General features: G+C 40.1%; 1 protein-coding gene across 4 annotated transcripts in view; it reads left to right on the top strand.

Moving 5' to 3' along the window:
• Positions 1–25310, top strand: part of NISCH (nischarin) — a 50861-nt gene that overhangs the window by 13639 nt on the left and 11912 nt on the right. For 3 of the 4 annotated variants that reach the window (XM_069095551.1, XM_069095552.1, XM_069095553.1), the window contains exons 4-15: positions 8478–8526; positions 9608–9771; positions 10262–10357; positions 10891–10986; positions 13202–13354; positions 15490–15558; positions 16266–16451; positions 16639–16767; positions 19411–19524; positions 20003–20111; positions 23523–23644; positions 24568–24620. In XM_069095551.1, the coding sequence (XP_068951652.1) occupies positions 8478–8526; positions 9608–9771; positions 10262–10357; positions 10891–10986; positions 13202–13354; positions 15490–15558; positions 16266–16451; positions 16639–16767; positions 19411–19524; positions 20003–20111; positions 23523–23644; positions 24568–24620 (1340 nt within the window). Of the gene's footprint in view, positions 1–8477; positions 8527–9607; positions 9772–10261; positions 10358–10890; positions 10987–13201; positions 13355–15489; positions 15559–16265; positions 16452–16638; positions 16768–19410; positions 19525–20002; positions 20120–23522; positions 23651–24567; positions 24621–25310 lie in introns of those variants that run through there. The other variant, XM_069095554.1, reaches the window with a different exon arrangement.

Genomic DNA, 25310 nt, shown 5'->3' with positions numbered 1-25310 from the left:
ATTATATTCCTCTCACCTCTTAATTTCACCTTTTAAGTATCATGCCTTCCTGTTAAATTGGTCCCGTGCCCTCTATATATGTATACCTGTAAACGTATATACACACATTCACATATGTATTCATATGCCTGCATACCCTCATATAAAGACATATATATATTTCTAATCCCTTCAACTACTGAGAAAAGTTTCATAGGTTACAATTATTGTTTTTCCATGTAGGAATGTTAATAGTTCAACTTTGGCCAGGTGGCTCAGTGAGCAAGAGCACCGGCTCCAGTGCCGGGACGACCCGGATCAAATCCGGGCCCAGACACCCAGCACCACACCCAGAAACAACAACTGGCCATGCAACCCCGAACAAGCCACTCAACCCCGATTGTTTAAAAAAAAAAAATAGTTCAACTTTGATAAGTTCCTTATGATTTCTTCTCCCTGTTTACCTTCTCATGCTTCTCTTGCTTCTTGTATCTGAATGTCAAATTTTCTATTCAACTCTGGTTTTTTCAGCAAGAATGCTTGAAAGTCCTGTATTCCACTGAATGACCATATTTTCCCCTGAAACATGCTGGTAGGTGACACTCTTGGTTTTAATCCCAGCTCCCTTGACCTCCGGAATATCACATTCCAGGCCCTTCGATCCCTCAGTGTAGAAGCTGCCAGATCCTGGGTTATCCTGATTGTGTTTCCACAATATTCAAATTGTTTCTTCCTGGCTGCTTTGTAATATTCTCTCCTTAATCTGGGAATTCTGGAACCTGGCTATAATAATTCCTAGGAGTTTTCTTTTTGGGATCTTTTTCAGGAGGTGATCGGTGGATTCTTTCAACCTCTATTTTGCCCTCTGGTTCTAAAACATCAGGGCAGTTTTCTTTGAGAACTTCCTGGAGGATGCTTTCCAGGTTCTTACTTTGGTCATGGCTCTCAGGCAGTCCAATAATTTTTAAATTATCTCTCGTAGATCTATTTTCCAGGTCAGTGGTTTTTCCCATGAGATATTTCACATTGCCTTCTATTCTTTCATTTGTTTGGATCTGTTTAACAGCATCTTGATTTCTCATAAAGTCATTAGCTTCCATTTGCTCCAGTCTAATTCTGAAGCAATGATTCTCCTCAGTGAGCTTTTGAGATTCTTTTTACATCTGGCAAATTCGACTTTTTAAGGCATTCTTCTCCTCATTGCCTTTTTGAGCCTCCTTTGCCATTTGAGTCAGTCTGTTTTTTAAGGTATTATTTTCTTCAGTCAGGCTGTTGACTCTCATTTCATAATTTTCTTGCATTGTTCTCATTTCTCTTCCCAATTTTTCCTCCACTTCTCTTATCTGCTTCTTAAGGTCCTCTATGGCCTGTAACCAGCTTGTATTTTCCTTTGAAGCTTTTGGTGCAGGAGTTCCGACTTCACTGTTTTCCTCCTGTTCCATGCCTTGCTCCTTCTTATCCCCAAAATAGGAGTGTAATGTTGGAATCTTCTGTCTGCTTTGTTTCCTTTGCCTGCTCATTTTGCCACTCAATGATTTGACTTTTGGGCTTTTTGCCACAGTAGGACTCTGCCACCAGACAGGGAAGTTTTCGTCCCAAACGCTGGGGTTTTCTCAGCTGCCGGAGGTATTAGATGGGTGCCCTCTCTGAGGTCGCCACACGCTCTGGCAAGCTGGACACACACCCCAGGACCTCCACCCTAGACTGCAATCCAGATCCAAGCAGGTTAAAGCAAGAGCGATGACCCCTCAGACTGGTGCTTGGTCCCCCTACACTCTGCAGACCAGGAGCTGAAGCCGCCACATGGCGCTGGCAGGCTGTGCTGGCGTCTCAGCGGTTTCTCGCTCCGGGGGTAAAAGCCACGCACTCCCACTTCCTGGGTCCCAAAGTCCAGACTGCACTGGCCTCTCACCTTGTCCTTCGCATCTATGTATTGATAAATCTGGAAATGGCCACAGCTGCTGCTGATCTGGAGTCCCTCTGGCTGGCGGCTGGTCAGGCCTGCCCTGGGGCTAAAGCCTCTGCGTGGTGCTGGGCTCAGCTCCCAGACCGCTGCATTGGCCGATTCCTGCCGGCCTGCCGGGCTGTCCTCAGCGGGAGGTTAGCTTCTCTGTGTCATTTTGTGGGTTCTGCATCTCCAGAGTTTGTTTAGAGTCCCCTTTTTACATGGATTGAGGAGGGTGGAAGCCGGAGCCGCGGGAAGGTCGTGCTTCTACTCCGCCATCTTGGCTCCGCCCCCAAAACAAACAATTTTGAAAGACTTGGGGACTCTGATCAATGTAATGACCAACCACCATTCCAGTGCGCAATGAACTATGCTGCCCACCTCTTGATAAGGAGGTGAGGGTCTCAGAGTGTAGAATGAGACCTTTTTTTTTTTTTTGGACGTAGCCAATGCAGAAATTTGTTTGGCTTGTCTACACACTTTTGGTAATGGGGTTCATTTTTCTTTCTGATTTATGAAGAGAAGATGAGAGGGAGAGAAGGCAGATTTTTGTTGATTGAAAAAAATAAAATTTAATTTCAAAAACAGCTGCAAGGAATGATGCACAGGCAGACAGCCCACAAAGGGGAACCCTGAAGTGGAAGATCCAGTGATACCACCCACCACTAGAGCCATCCCCAGAACAGTGCTGTGATTTCTCCAGATTTAGCAGGTCTCCAGGACAAAGGGCACTCGTTAGCTGTTCACTGTAGGTTTGGTTAATTCCTGTGGTCTTGAGTACAAATCTTATATATTTCTGTTAATTTGTAAATAAAATTATTTTATGTTGTGAGATAGAAATCAACAAGCATTTATTAGGTACCTGCTATGTACTGGGCAATATCCTAAGTGCTTAGGAAACAAAGAAAGGCCAAAAATGATCCCTGCCCTGAAGGAGCCCATAGTCTAATAACTCTGGATGAATAGGATATAAGAGGGAGGATGGGAGGACATTGAATTGCTTGGTGCAAGAGGGTTGAATTAAGATTAACAGCCAAAAGTCAGAGAGAGACTTGATGTAAGGAAATACTTCCCCACGGTGAGGGCTATCCAAAAAAGTGTCTGGATGACCCTTCATAGGGTATTCTCATTCAGAGATCTGGCACTCAGTGGCACCTCAAAAGCTGTATAGTCCAACTCCTCATTTTATAGGGAAGGAAACAGTCGTCCCAGGTAGATTAAGTGACATAATTCAGTTTGAACCAGATGACTTCTTAGTTCCCTTCCAGTTCTGATATTCTGTGATTATCTGTAATGCCCCTGTCAGTTGGATGCTACAAATATTTTAATCCCCATTTTATAGATGAGAAAGCTGGGGCTTAGAGTTTAGGTCACTTGCACAGGTTTATGTGAGCTAGGTCTGAACTCTTGTCTTCTTGATTCCAGGTCTAGTATTCTGCTTACTGTGTTACCTGATTTTCATTCTAAGAGACATGCATTGAGCCGTTATCCATTGTCCAAAGTGATCCATTACAATTGCATTCCTACCAGTGAAAGCTTTATAAGATCTGTAAAAGGCTGCATCTGCATAGTTGTTCTCCACATATCAGCCTCCCATATGCATCTGCATGACCCTGGAAGCTGGAAGCCCTGTTTGTAATGCCCTTCTTCATCCTTTTCAGTGTGCTCACTGTGTACATCAGAGTCGGGTAATAGGTCTCTAATTTAGTAGGGAGAACCATGAGGTCTGATGAAGTTGTGTAGTGAGGTAAGAGGAACACCCCCCATTTGGGGAGTGTGATAGAAATGAAAAGCCAGTAGATGAGATGGAAAATGAGCAGTCCTATGGAGAAGAACCACAAGGGAGTAGTGAGGTGAACATTGGAGGAAGAGAGAGAACTGAGTATGAGAACTGAGAAGGTTATGTAGAGAAGCGGGGGGTGCGTGGGATGAAGGGCACACATAGAGGAGTCGGCCTTGGTGAGGAGAAGGTCTGCTTTATTGTCAGGACCTGGAGAAAAGGAAGAGAGGGTAGGAAGGTGATGTCAGGAGATTTTGAGATGAGAGGGGAAAGAAAATTTTCAATTGAATGGCATCAGAGCCCTCAGCTGGTGGGGAAGGGATAGAAGGGGTGAGAAGCTTGAGACAATAGGTTTGGAAGAGTTTGTGGGATTCAGAGAAAGAACTTGGGAGTCTAAATGCAGACGGAAGCGTACTGTTTGTTCTCCATTTCTTTTGTTGCTTTGTTTCTGCTTTCTCATGGTTCTTCCCGTTGGTTCTAATTTGTCTTTACATCTTGACTAAAGTGAAAATATGTTTAATATGAATGTGTAAGTAGAGCCTATATCATATTGGACACTGTCTTGGGGAGGGGAGAGGAGAGGGAGGCAGAGAAAATTTAAAACTCCAAATCTCATGCAAGTGAATGTTGAAAATTAAAAATAAATTAATTATATTTTTAAAATTTTTTAAAGAAAAGTTTGTGGGGAGTGAAGGAGTCAGGGAAGAATACAAGAATTTTCTTGCTGCAGTGAAGGCCCAATTGAAGTTGGGTAATGTGAACTTCTGTTCCTGATCATTATAATTGTATAACTTAGACTGCTGTTCAGCAGCACTGTGAATTTGATGAGCAGAGGTGAATGGTGGGAGTAGTTGAGGACTGAGACTTGGCAAGTTATGAAGGCTGATGGAATGAGGGCTCAAGGGGTCTGAGAGTAGAGCACAGTTAGAGGTGAACTTGCTGACTCTAGAGTCAAGACTGGAGAGAACAGAGGTAAGTCAGAGCAGAAGTCATTGAAAGTGCTGGGGGGTGGAGGTGTCCAAGAGGGCAAAGCATGGGTGTAGGAGGGGTGAGGGAGAGAGCAGCTGAGGTCAGCTAAAGGAATAGCCTTTTTTATTTAGGAAAGTGGAATGTTTGTGGATGGGATCTGTCTGTGGGGTCCCTATGTGAGGCCAAGGGACAGTAAAAGAGTGCTTGGAATGTAAGGAGACTGAGGGCCTGGGAGATTCAAGAGCTGGAGGAAAGGTCATCATGAATGTGTGAATGTGGAAGTCCGTGAGTCAGGTGCTGAACTGTGGGAGAAAGTGAGGAAGATGGCCTGGGGATTAGAACATGACTACCAGGATAATTCCAGCAGTGTGGACAATTTGGATTCTTGGAACTTCAAAGCCCAAGTTGTTGAGTGATGGGAAGTTTTAAAAAGTATGGAGTGTAGCTGAAGGGCAGTGGTCAGAGGTGGAGTGGGATTGGGGAGGAAGGTGGTAAGATGAGTGGAGATGTGGGTTGGGATGGATTTTTCTTGTATGCCTGGTGATTGATTAATACAGGTTTAGGGGGTGAGTAAAGGTGGAAAACTTTGTGTCTGTTAATATATCTTCTCCCAATAAAAAGTTGGTGTCTTTTTTTAAACTCTGTTGGCTGTCTACAAAATTTGATCTCTTGCTGATAATCATATCTAAATCATGAATGTATTGAGAGGCAAGCATGACATAATAGGGGGCTAGGCCTCAGGGTCCTGCCTTTGAGAAATATTGATTGTGTTACCCTGGGCAAGTCATTTAACCTCTCTCAGCCTCAGTTTCCTTATCTGTAAAATGGGCATAACAATAGCACCTACCTCAAAGGGCTGTTGTAAGAGTCAAGTTAGATAATACAAGTAAATCACTTTGTAAACTTTTAAAACTAACTATATGTGTATCAGTGCTGGCTGTGACTGTTTTGTTTTTGTTATTTCAGGGCCGCCCAGGCCATTGCTTTTAAGAAGGCAGTGTCCATATCTGAAGCTTTTGACACCATCAGAATCTCAGTTCTTAACAAAAAAAAAAATGATCGTCACATGCAAACATTTCCTGTAAAAATAATCAGCTCAAAACAAAACCAAAAAACCCACCCAGACTTGTTCCCAAACTGTTCTTGACCAAAAGTGCTCTAAACATAGAAAATTATGAAGCCTGTGCTCTGGTAGCAGGGTCTCTCATGCTTGCTTTATTTAAGGAAAGGCATTATATTAGTTATGATTACTAAGATTAAATATAAAACTCAAATTATTTGAAATAAAACATTAAAACCTTTGGTTTTCTGGGCAATGGGACATTATTTATTTCTTCTAGAGAGCTCCGTGAAAAGATATTAAAGTTCACTTTGTCTTATGAGAAGCAAAACTTCTTTGTTCAGAAATAGTCTCTTATCTTTGAAAAAAAGTTTTTCCTAATGCTGTCTTCCTAATGTATGACTACTCGAATGTTTATTGTATTGATTCCTCTTAGCATTTCCCTTCTGACTCCTGCGTTTTGACAGCTGTTTCCTAGTCATGAGACTGTTCAGAAATAACTATCTTGGGAAGAATTTTTAGTGTGGCAGATGTCCCGATAGCTTCTCATTGGAGGCTTTTCTGTTTCTCCTCTTCATATGCAAAATTCTTTTCTAGAAGATGATGGCTCTGCCTTTAACTTGAGTCACCCTGATCCAGAGGAAAGAGCCAGGTATCTTGGAATCGTAGACCCTGGGTTCAAATCCATTCTGCCACCTCAGGGACTTTAGGCAAGTCACTTGAGCTTGTTGAGCCGAAGCTTCCTCATTTGTAAAACGGAAGTAGAAAACTAGCAGACCTCCCTTAAAGCTCTAAATCTACAGTCTGTGATCCTTTAACTGGTGTGGAGACTCGACAAGTTACAGTGGCCTCTCTGGGCCCTTATATAGAAAATGGAGGTATATTAGAGAATATCTAAGGTCCCTTTCACTTCTAAAGTCCTATGATATGGCTAGCACCTCTGCTTCTACTGTGGAAAGTAGGAATAATTAATTGTTGCAAGAGATTTTAATACATTAAACCTTAGAGTGAACTTCCATTCAGTGAAGGTTTTAACAAAAACTCATAAGTTAGTGGAAATCAGATTTCTGGCTTACGTGACATGGTAGGATCTGAAGGAGCCCAGATCCCCCACAAATGCCCCAGTAAAGTTATTAAAATATACTAGAAGGAACAGTGATGAAGAAAACCAGATAGGAATAGCATAAGCTCTGTTCGGTCCCTGGCCACACAAAAACCCTGCCAGAGACTTTCAGGGACTCAGAGGGGAGATACACCAGAGCAGGTGGAGGCTACCACCAGAACCCAAGTTGAATCCCTAGGAGACTGAGCCAAAACCCAGGAATTCCTGTACAGGGCAGGGCCTAGTCAGAATCACTGTGTCCGGGAACCTGCAAGGTAGAGCCCACCTCTTCTACAGATGTGGGAGAGAATAAAGATTCGGTCAAGATGCTGATGCTGGGGCTGTGAGTAAAAAAATGCACCAGACTTAATGAAGAAATAGTTGATTGAGAAGAACCCCAAGAGGTAAACCCAACAGGAAAGAATTAACTCTACCATAGGCTCCAGGTAGAGCCTCAGAAGAATGGCGTTGCCACAAGGACTACAGGAGCACCTGGGAGAAGCGAAACAAGATCTGAAAAGTAATATTAAATGAAATGACAGCTATGGAGGAAAGAATGGGAAACATAAACCTATGATATGGACAAGAAATTTTAAAACAAAATCAGATGATTGAAAATGTACAAGTTAGAAAGTTATATGTTAATGTACAAGTAATAAACCATTCTCTTTCTGGAAAGATGTGTAAATAGAACTGATAGCCATGTTTCTGAATTATTTGATTTTCTATTTATGACCCCTGAGGAAACTTGAAAAGCCAGTGGTTCTAAAGTTGCAAGCCAAAGCCTGGTGTATTATATTTGACACATTTCCTTTTGACTATACCTCTGCATTATTTCAAAAATTAATATAAAGAGAAGAATCCCAGCTTTGGGAGGAAATTTTTTTGCTCTCCTTCACTCCTTTAGAAATATTATTAACAATTTTTTAGGCTTGTACTAGTCAGGGAGCAGTGGTTCTTCACTTAGTGCAAATATAGTGAAGTGCTGGGCTTGAAGCCAGGAAAGGCTCTGATAATTACTGTTTTGCAGTGGACAAGTCAGTTAAACTTCTCTGAGCCTCAGTTTCTTATCTGTAAAATGGGAATGCTACTATTGTAGTACCCACCTTACAGGAAAGATTAAATGAGAATGTATTATTGACACTTTAAAGTGGGAGACGTGCATGTTTGCTTGCAAAAGGTATAAAAAAATCTGTCCTGTTGGTCCCCCTGTTCCTCATCCCCCTTCCTGTTACTAACCTTCAGGAACATTGTATTATTTTGCAGTGGTAGGTAACAGCTTCCTTCCTAGGACTGCTTTCTTAGAGTGAAGTAGACTCTGGAGTTACTTGAAGGCTGTGGTTGCTGAATTGTTGCCTTTAGGGGATTTCATTTTTGCTCTTTGTCTTTTAAGCAAATTTTGCAGGTTTATATGCTACAATCTGTCTTAACCTTTATAAACACAACTTTAAGAACTTTGCCTTAATTTTGCTTAATTTTCTATAGTGTAAGAGTTTCAATAGTTTAGGGGGTCTGCAAGTATTCATTTTTCTGCAATTTGGGGAATGTCTAAAGCTGGGTGAATATTAAGTTAACTAAAACTGTTTTAAATATGGTGGGGTCCTCCCTCTTAGCGCCATCATTCCCTTTTTTTTTTCTGCAGGAAATAAATGGCATCACTGCTGCCCTAGCCGAGGAGCTCTTTCACAAAGGTAAGGAAGGACTAGAAAATATTTTAACTAGCCTTCATAGGTAGTGCATTGATCACTTTTCTTTTCTCCTGCATTACTTTTCTTTTACCTCAGACAAGTTTCTGTAAAATAGATCCTCCTCGGCCTCAAATTAACTAGTGGTTAGTGAATATAGACATACATGCCAACTGATAAGGACCCTAGTGACACTAGCTAAAGATTCAGTCTCCATGAAACAAATCATCTCCCCAAAATGTTTGGGCACAGTTTTATCTGTACTTCTGTGGGAGCTATCCCTAACTTTTGACCTTTTATGAGCTCTTATTCCCCCTTCTTTGAAAGACAGCTTACTATAGTGAATGAAGAGCTGGATTGGAAGTCAGAAGGACCCAGGTTTAGGTCCTGACCAACACAGACTGGTGTTTGTGACCATGGGCAACTCTCTGAGAACTATGGGCTAAGGGGAATTAAAAATCAAACTGATTTGCAGAGAGCCAGCCCAGTAGGAGGGGTTTTCTCATCCTTGAATTCCCCTATTAGTGACATCAAAGGTCTGGGATCTCACTATCTGCCCTCCTTTTACCAGAGCTTCAAGTATGCTTCCAAGTTTAATTTGTGCTGTTGGAGGGAAGGAGGGAGAGAGAGAGTGTGTGTGTGTGTGTCCTTTTATGGGGGTCGAGGTGGTGTTCAGAGAAACCGGAGTGGTTTGCCATTTTCTTCTCTCATTTTACAGATGAGGAAACTGAGGCAAACATGATTAAGACTCTTGCCCAAAGTCACACAGTTAGAAAGTGTCTGAGGCCAGATTTGAACTTGGGTACTTCTGACTCCGAGGCCAGTGCTTTATCCACTGCACCATCTAGCAGCCCTCTTCCTGGTGGTGTACAAGTAACAAAACAGGATTCCTTTGTGGATTGTAGGACTTCCTGGGCCTTACTGTGCTTGCCTTTTGTAGCTGTACTTAGAAGGCATCTTTTGACAGCAACTTCCTGAGCCTCCAGTAGGGAATAGAGCATCCAAGCAGCTCAGGTACCACATACTGTGCAGGTGAATTAAAATACTTTTTCTAATGGGAACTAACTTCCTTGTTGTTGATTTTCAGGAGAACAGCTCTTAGTGGCTGGAGAGGTTTTTGCCATTAGGCCTTTGCAGTTATATGCGATCACGCAGCAGCTTCGGCAAGGGAAGCCCACCTGTGCTAATGGAGATGCTCAGACTGACCTGGGCCACATTCTGGACTTCACATGTAGGCTGCGATACCTAAAGGTAACTCACCTGTGTGTGAGTGGTTTGTGTATCTCAGAGGAGTTGGGTAATGCTGTGACTGTTTAAGTAGGTAAAAATTTACTATATTATTTCATGGTAGGGTGGAGATTGTCCATGGGAGATGAACTTTTCTGCATCCTTGAATGTTTTCCTTTTTGTCCGAGCCGTTAAACTTTCTACTGGATGTGCTGAGATGCTTGTGTATTGCCCCTGCTGAGCACCAGGGGGCAGCAGGAGCTCACAGTTGACCGCTGGCCTCCCTTAGCTCAGTTGGCTTATTTTATTTTTATTAAACACACAGACCCTTGTCTAGCTCTTCATTGTAAAATGAACACTTCACAGCAGAGCTCAGCTAAAGCTGGTGTTAGCTTTGTTTGGAAAAGCATGATTCAGTCCTATGCCGTTTGGCAGCTAGCATAAACACTGATGACATGAACATTTGTGGGGGATCCTATGAAGCATCATGCCTAATGAAATTTTTAATTCTAAGGTATCTGGCACAGGAGGACCTTTTGGGACCAGCAACATTCAGGAGCATCTCTTGCCTTTTGATTTGTCAATATTTAAGTCTCTTCATCAGATAGAGGTAAGGTTTCGATCAATATCGTTTTCTGAGAATTATGAAGAAATTTTCTTTATTTTGGTTGTCTTTAACACAACCTAGTTTTTTACATCAAGTAGCAGACCTTAACCAAAAGGTATTTCTTGCTTTCAGGTGACACATACATTTCGTCAGGTGCTTAGCATCTTTTTTACTGTTCCCCTTACCCTAGCAGAGAGGTTCTTGAAAGCAAAATGTTTATGTCAGTTAAACAAAGGGAGTATCCACGTGACTCCAGGTGTTCTTTCAGTCATTAGTATGATTAAAAGGGTTTTTGTGCTCAAGTCACGTTTCTGATGGTTGGTGGCACTTTGTTAGCCTGTGACACAGGTGCCCTTACCTTACTATTAAATGTGAGAATGGGAAGGACATCATTGAGTTTTTAGAAAACGTTCACTTGGTGTTAAGTCTGTTGCAGGGGTGACTCGGGTCTTGATTTGGCTTCCTGCCTTGTAGTTCCTTGTATTGTTTATTGTAAAGGAAATTGAATTTGTGAATTATGTTGTCTCTTTAAACAGATAAGTCACTGTGATGCAAAGCATATCAAAGGGCTGATTTCATCCAAACACACCTTAGCAACACTGAGTGTCCGTTTCTCTGCAACCTCAATGAAAGTAAGTTTATGCCCTTTCCTGTCCTGAAAAATCACCAAAGGTCTTCAACGTTAAATTCAGCTTATGCTCCGTGAAAAAGTTGAAGGTCGTGGTCCAAGCAGTTATTATTTACAGCTCTTTTTCATTGGTGATTGAAATAAGTGCCCTTTCCCTGTCTCTGATCTATGCATTTAGTATAGTGGGAAGAATGCTACACTGAGAATTTCAAGGCTCAAACCCTAGTCCGATCCTGCTAATAATTAGTGATATGTATGACCTTGGGCGAGTCACAGCTAGCATCAACTGGTTAATTACTAATGGGCTTTCTTAGCTCTGAAATTCTAGGTTATCATGATCATATTGGTCAGTCTAAGTTAAATTACTTCACTATGGATATTAGTTTAAACTAGTGAGTGGTATTAATAAGATACTTAATGAAATTGTGTAATTTTTCTTTTTAAAGTGAAAGATGTATGTTAATATTTAGTACTAATGCAACTTTAGCTTGAGCCAGATTATTAAAAGTAAATACTACTAGGACTTTTCCTAGTATAATGAAATGTCTTTAAGTAAATTGGATTATAAATGTTGTCATTAGCTTAAATACAGACTTAAATTATGATGTTCATTTCTCATTCTTGGTGGATTTTAAGGGGGGCTCAAGGTGAAACAAATGAGGTCATGGATGTAGAAATTTTTGAAAAAGGATCAAGTACTAGATAAATGAAAAGGATATTGGCTACTAAGGGGACTGTTCTGACTTAGCAGGAGAGGTATTTTAAGTGAATTTAAAAGGTTTCTATTTTTTTTAACTTTGAATCGACTTATTAATCCTTCTCCAGGTATTAAAAAAATGTGCCTTTGCTTATACAGATTTGGGGCATGTGTGAAGAATCTTTAATTGGAGTTATGTACTGAAAACACTGCCTTTGTGTAGTAGGCAGAGGAACACACTGTAAGGAGACCTAAATTCCAACCAGGTCTGCCTGTGTAACTCAAGCAAGTCTCACTGGTTACACTATCTGTAGTAAAGAAGAATTACATTAGATTAGGGGTTCTGAGCCATTGTTGTGTCGTGAAGCCCTCTGACAGTCTGATGAAACCTATGGGCCCCTTCTCAGAATCATGTCTTTAAATGCATGCACGTAGGGTTAAAAAAGAAACCAATTATATTAAAATACAGTTTTCAGAATATTTCAAAAACCAACAACAACCAGAGATATAGATCTCAGGTTAGGATCCTTTAACTAGTTTCTAAGGTCCCTTCCAGCTGTAAGGCTTTGAGTCTAAATTGGGCAGCTATTAGATGATCTCTTTTTGCTTTTCTCCTTTCCTGTCTCAAATCTCAGATCATTACAGAAGAAATTTTGCTTTGTTTTCTGTAAGCATTCGAAAAGATTTCGTGACCTTGCTTTTGTGTATTAAAGATTTTATTCCTCTGTTCCATTGGTTTTAGAGTTTGAATAAAGCCAAATAGTATCATCTTGTCTCCAGATTAGCCTTTGTTTGACTTCTGAAGTCTGAGGGGGAATTGGTGAAGTGTAAACAAAACTTTTATCCTATAATAGTGATGGAGGATTTTTGAGAAGTATTGTCATCCATCTACTGAGTACCTGCTAAAAATTCATGCTACTACTCTAAAAGGTTATGATACCACCAGTCACATGTATAGCAAACTTTAGTCAGTTTGAGCCAGAGGAAGCTGTTGATACATAGCAACAAGGCTCGAAGGATTTCTTTTGTAATGATTTGAGATTTGAGACAGAAAAGAAAAAAAAACAACAGAAAATAAGGCAAGATGGGACAGTCTGATAGTTGTTCATGTATTTAAAAATGCCACACTTATTAAACATCACAGATAGGTTTTTTAAAAGCTTCTCAATTGGGCATCTAGGTGGCGCAGTGAGTAAAGCGCCTGCCCCTGAGTCAGGAGGACCCGAGTTCAGTTCCGGCCTCAGACACTTAACACCCACACACAAAAAAACTAGCTGTGTAACCTTGGGCAAATTAACCCCAATTGCCCTCCAGAAGGCAAAAAAAAAAAAAGCTCAATTTATCAAGGTGGTATTAGTGCAAATAATTTGAAGCTTTATTTTATTGGGAGTATCTGTGTGTTAGAATTTATAGAAGTCTTTTTAATAAGTCTTTAAAACTTTTAAGTGATTGTCAAAATGATGAGTTTTAAAGGAAAGCATTCACTACATGTTCATAGATGTTTGAAACTGTTTTTACACAGGAAATCATTGTTCCCGAAGCATCAGAATTTGATGAGTGGGAGCCAGAGGGTGCACATCCTGATTGCCCTGTAACTGCAGTTATTCCAACATGGAGAGCATTGACCACTCTAGATATGAGTCACAATAGCATCTCACAAATTGATGATTCTGTGGTAAGAATTTTGAAATCTCCATTTAAGTTCTCAAGAGTGGACTTTCCACAGAGCTAGGTAATCAGTAAATATTTCTTAAATAAATGGATGAATTTTGAAAAGGCTGGGTCTTGGGGAATTTCTCTGGTTTGCCAAAATTATAAAGCACATAGGCTAACCAGACCTTAAGACTCCATATGTTGTTTGTGTAAGTAAAGAATGAATTTTAGAATGAAATAAAACTAATTTTTAAAAATATCCTTTATTTATGCCTTTGCCCTTACACTTCAGTCATTTTGTGCACACTCTTCCAGATAGAACCTTTCCAATACAGTGACTATAGCTGACAGTGTTTATAATGTTCTGTGTTAGGACCCCCATACCTCTGCCATAAAGGTGAAGTTATATTTCATTATCTGTTCTCTGGGATCTTGATTGGTTTTTTTATTTACTCAGGGTTTAACTTCTCTTTAGTGATTTTTCATTTGCAGTGTTATAGTCATGTATTGTTAACTTGGTTCTGCTTTTTTTTTCCTCTGCATCATTTCATACAAATATTTCTTTAAATTCCTTATTCATCATTTTTAAAAATCTTTTTTTGGAGGAAGAAGGCAGGGCAATTGGGGTTAAGTGACTTGGTCACACGGCTAACAAGTGTTAAGTGTCTGAGGCTGGATTTGAACTCGGGTCCTCCTGACGCCAGGGCCAGTGCTCTATTCACTGTGCCACCTAGCCACCCCCTCGTCACTTCTTACTGCATAATATCATTCATTACATGCATATACAGATTTTGGTTTTCTTTTTCCCTCAGTTCCCCAATCAGTGGGCATGCACTTTGTTTTCCCCTTTATTGTTAGCACAAAGAGCAAACTATGAGTTCTTTGGTATGTACTGGACTTTGTTTCTGTCTTTGACATCCTTGGGTATTGCCCAGTAGTGGGATCCACTAGCTCAGAGAATGCAGACAGTTTGGTCATTTGACATGATTACAAGTTGAAAATCAGAACAGTTGGGGGCATTTCTTTCTAGTTCTACCAACAGGGAATCTCTGTATCTATATTCCTACAGCTCTTTTAAAAATCTTGTCAGTTTGTATGGTGTAAGGTAAAACCTCAGAGTTGTTTTAGTTTTCCTAGAAAGAGCTGTATTTTGTCAATACCTGCTGTGTATAGGACCCAATGTTTTTCACCATAGAAATAGCACAAATGAGGGGAGGCCAGGTGGCACAGTGAGTATAAGTGCCAGCCCCAGCGTCAGGAGACCTGGGATTGGTTCCAGCCTCAGATACTCGGCACCCACACAAAAATAACTGGCCATGTAACCTTGAGCAAGTTACTTAACCCTGATTGCTTATTAAAAAAAAAAAAGAAAGAAATAGCACAAATGGTAAAGTTCTACATTAAGAATCCAAGGATTGGATTGAAGGTTGAGTAGAGAAGTTCATTTGGTATTTAATAGATTATAAATCTCAAATCTATAGAACCTATATTAACTACAATAAATCTTCCCCTACACCTGAGCCTCAGTTTCCCCAGCTATAAAATGAGTTTTGAATTAAATGATCTTGAAGTTCTTTGCAGTACCAGTATTCTATGTTTCTAACTACGATGATTAATTACATAGGGGTGTTGATCCCTATCATCAATGATTTGGAACAATACTTAGTTTTAGTAATGAAGAATTAGAATTGAGAAGCCTGTAGCTTCTAGGGACATGTTAGCATGATTTGGAACTTAGTCATCATACTTATCCTTAAAGAATTCTGTTGTAGTCTTGAAGTGACTAGTCTTCATCTGTATCTTCTCTCTACTCAGTCAGATAATAGGCTGGAAAGGTAAAGAAGTGAACATAGACAGGATGGTTTTTCCTCAGCCCTTTTAAGGGGAAGTAGCAACCATGTGTGTATGTCAGAAGAAAAGCAAAGAAGGTTTGTTCTTCCACGGTCATGTCGAAATCCTCAGAGGCCTAACCAAAAATTATTAAAATGTACAGAAGTTCTCTTATTTCCCTTAGAACTCCTAAGGATCATGAGCAGTATCAAAGATAAGATCAATAAAAGATAATTTATATGAAAATGCTTTAAAATGTAAGTTGCTATGCAAATATGAGTAATTATCATGAGATTATTACTAGTGACCATTTTTTTTCTTCCTCAGAAACTTATTCCAAAGATTGAATTCTTAGATCTAAGTCACAATGGAGTGATGGTAGTAGAAAATCTCCAGGTAATTTGTTTGAAGAAATAATTCCTTTTATAAACTATCCATTTTAATTTATGTTTCAAAAAGCAAAGTTTAAGCATTGAAACCCCCAAGCAACCAAGAATAATTTAGATGTACCAAAGTTCTTTAAATCTTATGATCTTCTTTCCTATAGGTTGTAAGGATTAAGGATTAAAATCGAATGAAATGATTAATGTGAAAGTGCTTTATGGGAGTCCTGCGTAAAGCTAATTTCATATTCTGGCATGTCAAGAACTAAGAGTTCTTGGCTATGAGCTTAGAGCACCACTTTGGTCTGGGGCAGCAGTCCCTAGCCTGAGCCACAGACATCTGGGTTGGAGGCAATTACTTCTTCCTGTGAGTGTAGGAACTGAGAGGAGAATACACATCTGAATAAACATTTTCTTTAGTCTGAATAAATAATATGCCACACACATATATGTAGGTGCTGTTGTAATTAATGTAAAACATTGTGGGGTTTTTAAAGTCGCATGTCAGAAGACCAGAACTTATATTACAGAGAAAGCTTCATTTAAACATTCACTTATGTACCTACTAATCACAAGGATTACTACATTACAGGCATTTTTAAATAGGTGGTTTCTTTAATGATGAAGATGAGTTTATTTTATATTTTGTTTTAACGTAACCTTCACTCATGTTGAATTGATCTGGCTCTTCTTCCTCTGTTCTGTTCTCATGGCCTGTAGCACCTGTACAATCTCATTCATTTGGATCTGTCATACAACAAACTCACATCGTTAGAAGGTGTTCATACCAAACTAGGGAACATCAAGACTCTGAATTTGGCAGGGAACCTCCTGGAAAGTCTGAGTGGGTTAAACAAGCTCTATTCTCTAGTCAACTTGGACCTCAGTAACAATAACATTGAACAGGTGCGATAACTTCTTTTAAGGTAGTTGCTATGCTTAAGTGATATCTGCATTGTTGGTAGTGGTGGGGAGTTTAAAAAGGTTTCCTTGTGTTTCAGAAAAGACAATTTAACTGTCTTTAAGTCTACCGAAGTGGCATTTACTATGTTAAATTTGAGAACCAAAAGGTTTCAACACTTTCCTCTTTCAGATCGAGGAGATAAAAAACATAGGAAGCCTCCCTTGCTTAGAAGAAGTGGTATTATCCAGCAATCCTCTGAGCATCATCCCTGATTACAGGACCAAAGTACTAGCTCAGTTTGGGGACAGGGCCTCTGAGGTAAGCCACACTTGGGAACCACTAAGTCAGATAGTGGGCTTGAGCTGCTACAAGCTCTTGGATTCTTAGAGCCCAGGGGAAGTGAGGGCCATATTTTGCTACATGTTCATTTTCCATTTAATATCCATTTTGAGAATCTATACCAAGTGGTCTCTGAACTAGGAGAAATATGGGTTCAGATATATTGTCTTTGCCCTCCCTGAGCTTGCAGCTAATAGGGAGGATAGAATGAATATGAGAGGGGAGAGAGAGCACAGTGCTAAGAAGAAATGCTCGGTTCCTGCCTTTGGGAAATCAAAAAAAAATCTTTTTGACTTTCGGATGGTTTTTCCCAGTTTAAAGAAAGTGCCTGGCTTTTAGTTTTGAGAAGTTGGCTGTCTTTTTCCAGTGTCTTCTGCTTGCCTAAGTTGATAGCTGTGTCAGGAAAATAGTTGAAATATGTCTTTGATAAGCATTCTTCAGCCTTCTTTTTGCCAGCAATACCAGAACTGAAAAGGACCTCTGGGGCTTCCATGTGAGGCTTCAAGGCAAGAACCCAAATCGAGACAGGCACTTTTGAGACTGTTTTATCCATTAATGACTTGTTGGAAAAAAATAAACATTTAAAATAATGATTTGATGACCTTGACTTATCCTTTTAATAAATCCCAAATGACTTTTTGTTCATAAATTTTAGGTTTTACATATATATATATATATATATACATATATATGTATATAAACATTATTTATATATATTCTTATATTTCTATTTTTATGCCTTTAAGACATATCCATTTGGGTGTCCTGTAATCTTGAACTCAGCATAAAAACCCAGCTTCTATCTTTACTCCAATCCCTTTCCAACTTTTCCCTTCTCTATCAATGTCACCCCCATTCTCTTAGGAATAGGTGTTTATAGGTATCCTGTATCTAGTTTGTTACCAAAACTTTTAGATTCTTCCTAAATATTTTATGTATCTGTCTATGCATGGGTATGGTCACAACATTGAAAATCATTCAAAGTGTTGTCTGCTGAGTGAAGTTCTTTATCCTTAACCTAATGTTCAAGGCCATCTGAATACTCTTTCCCAGTCTCAGCCCGACTAGGGTACTCATCACCCTCTGTACACACCCCTCCTTTCCCACCTCAGTGCCTTTAAAAAATCATTATTGATATCCTTTGTTTCTGCCTCACCTACATTTCCCAGTGTATCCCTATTTCCTTTCCCTTCTAAGAGTAATCTCTTGTAACAAAGCATAAAAGAGGGAGGAAGATAAAAACAGTTCAGAAAACTAACCAATATATCAAATCTGACTTCATGTGCAGTGGTTCATAGCCCTAGTTCTCCACGTCTGCCAAGAAGCAGAGGGCGGTGGCTTCTCTCTCTTCTTTGGGACCTGCTTCGGTTACATGGCATTGTGTGGTGTTGTTTACTTCCTTTTGCATCAGATCATATGTGGTTGTCCTTTCTTCCAGGACTCATTTTTGAGAACACGGGAACATTCCATTCCATTCCTGAACCCCATGTGTAGCTGTGCCCCAGTGCTGGGCATCTGCATTGTTTCTAGCTCACTGCTGTGGCATGCCTCTGTGGTGCCTTTGTCCTACTTTCTCTAACTGAAACGTTGTCTGCCTGCCTTCCTTTCTCTTCGTGTTTCCTCACCCTAATGTACTGAATCCTTTCAAGAAAGCCAAGCTCTTAAGCCACATCTTCTAGGTAGCCTTTCCGTTACTCCAGTTATCTTTGGATGTCACACAGTATTTGGATTTCAGTTCTCCACTGCATTTTACTGACACTTATAAGTACTATGGAAGTGTGAAGTGTGTCTTCCCCAGTGCCGAACATTTTGTTGTGTATGTACTAGGCACCTAATGTATATTGACTGAATAAATCTTTCCATTCAGCTGTCTCTCCCTTAGTAATTTATGGGCCCTCATCCCTAATTGGTCTCCCTGCCCCCCGATCCTAAAACTTGCCAACCTAAGCTTCCTAAAACACTGCTGCTTTCTATTAAATCTCCTCATTCCCTGGAGTATAAAGTGCAAAGTCGTCTTCTGGCATTGAAAGCCATTGTTCCTCTCTACCTCCAGCTTGATTCCTATTACTCTCCACTCCAGTCAGCCTAGCTCCTCTTTGAATTTCATGTACACCCTCCTCTTGCCTGTCTCTTACCTTTAGTCACACCCTTCCCCTTTCCCTTCCCCTTCGCCTTCCTCTTCCCCATCTGCCTGGAATTCACTTCCCTTTAGCCTTCCAAATCGTACCCATATCAGGGAGAGTCAGGATCAAAGCCTCAAGAGAGGCCATCATGGGGCAGACCTGGCCCCCCTCAGATGAAGGTGACGACCTAGGGCAAAACAAGGTCACCTGGAAGAACTGGTTTCATGAGAATCAGCAGAAACACTTCAGTGAATTTTGGGTGGTTATAATATGTTAATGATAGTATTGTCAATCCTGTCTTGCTTTCATGTTTAAAGTGTGGCCATGTGGTTAGGTAGACAAAAAGCCAGGGAGGGTCTTCTTCCTTGGTATTTTTTATGGAGCCAAACACAACTGTAGAGGTTGATTAAAGGCTGGTTTAATTCTTATTAGCACAGTACATGTATGGGACAGTCCTGAGGACTTTCACGAAGTTGTTTTTCCTGTGGATTTTATTTAGGTCTGTTTGGATAATATCATTACTACAGAGAAGGAGCTTGATACTGTAGAGGTGTTGAAAGCGATTCAGAAAGCAAAGGAAGCTAAGTACAAACTGAATAATTCTGATAAGAAGGTAAGTCTTATGTTGGGGGCATTCTCATGGTGGGGGATAGTGTGGGCATGAGGGGGGCCCAGGAATATCTCATGGACCTTAGACAATGCTGCTTACATGGCCAAGGACAAGTAATTCATTTTGTAAAAAATGAAATGAATAGCTCTGCTCATGTCTCTTCCATTCCATTTACCTGCTCAAGAAGGACTTGAAAATTGCTTGGTGTTTTGTGCAGTTACCTCCCCACTCCCTTTGCTTGTTTTATGTTTGTTCTTCCCAATCTTTCTTTTCCCTCCTTCCCTCATGAAATTATCAGATGTGAAAAAAGACTTTGGCATTGACCCGCACAGCTAACTTACATGTGTGGTTTGGTCTGTGGAGAGAGGGAAGACAGATTATGACTTAAGATACCTCCACTGAAGTAGGCCCTTGTGTGCTTGCAGTCCTTGGTGGTGCTTGGTGGCTTCTTGTCTTTAACCCTGCCTGCTTTCTTTATTAGATCAGTGAGGATTCCCGGCTCACTGCTGCCAGCTCCAAATCAAACTGTTCTTCTCTCCCTGTTCGTCCCTCTTCTCCCTCTCTGCCTCGGCCTCTCGGCCCCAGCCAAGGTAATCATGTATGTATCGTGCTATTGAGCAAGGCAGCTTCTGGGTACCGCTTCTCCAGGCCATATTAGAGAGAAATAGAACAGGCAATCATTAAGCACTTGCTTTATAACCAGGCTTCTGCTGTAATGGAAACATCACCTCGGAACCAAAGCTGTCCTCTACTCCTGGGGTGTCAAACTGTAATAGAAAGTCATCCCTGCTGGCCACACACTGACTTAGAAAACCACATATTAACATTGTCTGTGGTGTGTTGTATTTGTATTGCTTTTGTTAAGTATTTCCCCAATTACATTTTAATCTGGTTTAGGCCGCACTGGGGAGTTTTGCTCAGGCTGAAGGTTTGACACTTCTGGTTTACAGAACTAAAAATTAATCTATAATGATAATTGAGAGTCAACTGAAATGCTAATCATTTGTTCATTAATATGCCTGGTTGAGAATTCTGGGTGTATAATTGTGAAAAAGATAGACTTTTCCATTGCCATATATGTGCTTACCTCCATTCTGACTTGTAGTTTTAAACTTCTGCATTTGTAGAACCAAAAGTGTCCCTCTAAACCAGTGAGCATCCTTTAGTTGTGATAAAAACAATGTGGTGTCATGGAGAAAGAGCACAGACCTTACTGTGGAACCCTGGGCAAATCATTTCACTTCTCTGAGACTTGGGAAAATGGAGTAATCGGGGGTAATAACCCAGTGTCACAGGGCCCTTCAGAGAATGAAGCAAGGTAATACATGAGGAAGCACTCTGTAGATGGTGGAGTTGTTTTTTCTTTTAGCTGAACTTGGAGTTTCATCTTTTTAGGGAGGTTTCAGTGAACTTTTCCTGCCTTTACATTTAAGCACTTCCTCTGCCACTCATCTCCTTAGAGAGTTGCCTTCAGTAGGGTCATTAGGTGACTTGCCTAGAATTGGCGAGGCAACCACTTTATGGTGGAGGAGGGACGTAAGCCCCTGTGGTCCCAGATCTGAGGCCGGCTCTCCTGCAGCCTTGGTAAGGTATATGGTGCCTTAGAACATGGGAGACAATCATTGTCATCACTATGCTATGGAGTTTTTGAAATATTTTTCATAACCAGTCAGATAAATTCCCTCAGACTTGAAATATATTCTAGAGTTGAGTAAATTAAATAGATTCCATGAGAATTTCTGCTGGATTAGCATCACAACAGTGGGAAGATTCCAGTGGAAAAAAACCGTGAGGGAAATTAGTTCCAGAGAGAAGCTCTCTTATAAACAGGAAAGAAAGCAATCCATTTCTCCTTATGTCATTGTTAATCAGTCTATGGATGGGTCAGAATTTGGCTCGTTAAGGAACAGAACCAAATGTTGAACAAGAACCCCACAGAATGACCTTGTAGCCAAGTCTGGTCGGTCACTGGTTGGAAACTTGCCAACTTGGGGACTTTGGAGTCAGGAGCTCTCAGCCCTGGTAGAGAGTTGACTTAGCTTTAACTATCTCTCACTCTTTTTATGATCTCCAGACAGTAGAAGAAAAATACATTGACTTTCCTTGCTCTCAAATTTTATAAGGTTTTCTCAGATTTGTAGAGATAAAAGTCAGTTATCCTTATCTGCTTTACCCAGTCTCTGAACTGTGCTTCAGTCTCAAGAAAATGCTGACTTCTTTTTCTTACTGAAGTATGAGTGTCTAAATTTGTTGTATGTTCAGGGAACAGTTCCAAACCCTCACTGATTTTAGCTGACCCTGCATTAAAAGCCAATTTTTTCTCATTTATGAATAGCACCTAAAACAGCAAGTTCCAAGAACTTTACAAAAATGAGTTGCTGACTTAAATAAATGGACAAAATACTAACACCAGAATGGTTATTTTTCTTAGCCAGATAATAAAACTTACTTTCAAACTTTTCACCTGGGTCTAGGGGTGTCTGATGCTTGATCTCAACATCCCACAGTAGCTGTAAAAAGTTGTTTATTACAATCCACTCATGCATGTATATTTATATCCTTTATGTGGGACTGTCTTTCTGTGCATGCTCCTGAGAACTCCTGATATTGAGTACATTTTGAATAAGCCAAAGAATTCCATAATAGTGGCTTTGGAGGTTAGACCTGCCATCATTTCTAAAATATTGCAAACTGTTGATCAGGCCTGCGCATGGAAGGGGTGGAAGTTTGTGTAACTCTTTGGCATGCATTCTCTAGGGAGCTCTTTCCATGTTCTGTGACTATACAAAGTAATCAAAATAGTGGAAAGAACTGAGAAATGGTAGTGTTATGGGGGCATTCTATAAACGGAGGCTTACAACTTTTTGCTATATTTATAACTTTTTGTTTCAGAATAGGAAAACCAGGTATGGAAAAAGATCAGTGACTAGCTCAGCCCTCATTTGGTTAAGGAAAATGTGCCCTGATAGAATAACATATTCCAAGTGATTTATTTTGATATGTAACTTGACTAATGTAGGATTTTTTATAAATAATGTGGGATGTGAAGATCAGATATTAGGTACCAGGAGGCAGCTCGTGGGAAATACTCCCTGAAAGGAGGTCTTCTTACTTTCCAGGTACATGTTCTAAGAAGACATGAGCATTTTGGTGTTTAAATATTGTGGGTAATTGAAATTGACCATTCATTTTTGTCAAGTTCTTTTAACTTGCTATACTTAGAAGCATGTTAGGTATCTTTGCTTCACTCTCAGCTAATCTAGAAAATGCCAGGAATAAAATAAAATTTCCGGCTGTGCTGCTTTTATAAATGAGCCTCTGTGGTTTTTGAAAACACCATCTGTTTCCATGATACATAAATCAAAAGTAAATGTCACTAGGAAGCTGCTGCAGCTACTGGAAAGGCTGGTATAAAAAATGTAGTGAAGAAAACAGACCCACAAGTGGCAGGACCCCTCTGAGGCTCTGGAGCTCTACCTACCATTGAGGGCTGTGATAGTCATTCCCTCTTGGCCTTTGTTCAGATGAGCCCTGATCTGTCTTTTAGTGAAGGAGATTGGAGCAGGGGAGGGCAGTGTACACTTGGGCCAGAAGTCTGCAAACTGGAGCTTGAGTTCCTGAAGTTTTGATGACTGAATTAAATGGATTAATTTGTGAATGGCAAATTGGATAGTCTAAGAATTGGCCTCTTAGTCCTGAAACCAGAAAGGTTGTGTGTAAAATGAAACAGCATGCATCAATCATTGATTAGCTTATCTATTGAAAAGCGATAGTTATCCTGTTTAAACTTGTTATTAAATTCATCTTAAATATGAAGACAATGCTGATTAGGCATGAGAATGATTAGATCTGTTAATGGCACAAAATCTCTTCTAGTGGGTCTTAATGACCAGTTGCTACCAGATGTTTCCTTTGGTATTAGGATTATGTCCTCCGTATAACTCGAGAATGATTTTTAATTTACGCTATTGATAATTAATCACCTTTTGTGTTTACTTTAGAAATAATACATAGAAAAGCAGCCCTAGCGAGCAACTTCTCACCACCTGCTAGTGTGACTCCTAACGATCACTTGCTTACCCAGAGCTACTCAGAACCTTCAGTGTCTACACATAAAGGACAGGTAACTCCATCTTCTGTTATTTTTTTTTATTTGTGTAAGTGAACGCATTTTTAAAATATGAGATAATTTTGGAAGCAGAAGCTGTCTTAGCTCTCAGCTGATCTCCAAGTACCCTCTCTTAATCATTTTCATTGTCTCTTTGAGTCTGACGTTCTTTCCCATACAGATTTCTGTGGTAAGCACTTGAAGACTAATAAACTGTTGGTGTTTCAGTCTTAGTATAAGGGAGTTTACTTTTAACTTCTATTCCTAAGAGTTAGTGTTAGAAGAGGAAGCTTCCATTGACTCAGCTAGATATCAGCATTAATGGAATCATTTCATGGGGAAAATATTCTCAGAAGTATCCTTTGTAGAATGTTTCTAGAGTGTAGCCTGCCAGGACCAGAAACAAGATATCTCTGCTTACAGTCGGACACATAGTGGTGTTTCTATCTCTGGCATTGTTGCGTCAAGTCTCAGAGTCATAGCACGGCATAATTATTGTGTAACATTACACTTCTGCTTTTCTGCTGGTATGGTATGGTTCAGGAAAAAAAGAGATGGTAGCAAAATCCTATCCTTTTCTGTCCATGCCCTTGATGCTCCTTATGTATTATTTATTCTGTCATTCATCCTTTGCTTTAAATTTATCAAAGCAGTTCTGTGGGATATATATGTATCTTCTTTGTCACCAGATATTTCTCTGACCACTGTAGGCTGGAGCTATGCCAAATTTCTAGAGTAGACCTTGCTTTCTGAAAGGTCTCAAACCAAAGAGAGCTATTGGGGGTACCGAGTAGAACAGATGCATGCATGCAATCCTAGTAAGTGATTCAGAGAGAACCTTGAGCAATGCTGGAGCCTTGGACCCAAAGGTAACAGAATTGAATGAAGAGGGATTGCTTTTAGTATGTCGTTGACACCTGCCTTCCTTCTCTTTTCAGGCAGCTTCTATAATGGACTCAAGGAAAACCTCTGAGACCGACAATCCCACATGGTAAGGGGTGGCTAATAAACTCTGGGTTCAGTTTGGGTGGCCCTGATTCGATATTACTGGGCACCTAAGCACCAGTAATCAGCTGCATTTTTTTTTGTTTTTTAACAAATAAAAAATATAGTTTCCCAAAGAATTTTCAATTTTCCCTTTAGATAAACTCACCTGAAAGTGATTATACCTTTTCACAAGTTTGCCAAACTTGTAGACTAGCAGCAGTCACTTAAAGTAGCATGTCAGAGTGTAGAAAGCTGTAAGCCACCTCTGTGGCAATGCTGTTTAAAGATTAAAGATCTCATCCTTAAAGAGAGTTTCCTAAAACTGAATGTGTGGGAAGTTTGCCAAACTAGAATCCATAGTGGATCCCAAATGTATGGACAGCTTGTGTTGCTTCTTTTAATCTGTCATTGGCTCCTTTTTTTCTAGAGGTCACCATTCTTTTGAATAGTGGTCATTGAAATGCTAGTTTCCATTTGCTTGATTTGTTTATAGTTTTTAGTGCTTTTTATCTTTCTATCTTTGAACTGTTCATCTTTAAAGATTATGATAAAATTTCTTAAAGACTTATGCCAAGAAGTCTTGAATGGAGGCAGGTATCATACGACTGGTTAAGATAATAGACATATTGGCAGGTGTCCTTTGGGGATAGCAAGCTTAATTGAAAGCCATGGTCTTTAATTTATCAGCACTACT

Source organism: Petaurus breviceps, unplaced genomic scaffold, assembly GCF_028583685.1.
Source record: "Petaurus breviceps papuanus isolate PSGF00001 unplaced genomic scaffold, PetGlider_PUasm1.0 227, whole genome shotgun sequence".
Lineage (NCBI taxonomy): Eukaryota > Metazoa > Chordata > Mammalia > Diprotodontia > Petauridae > Petaurus > Petaurus breviceps.
This window is presented reverse-complemented; position numbering and strand designations above follow the sequence as displayed.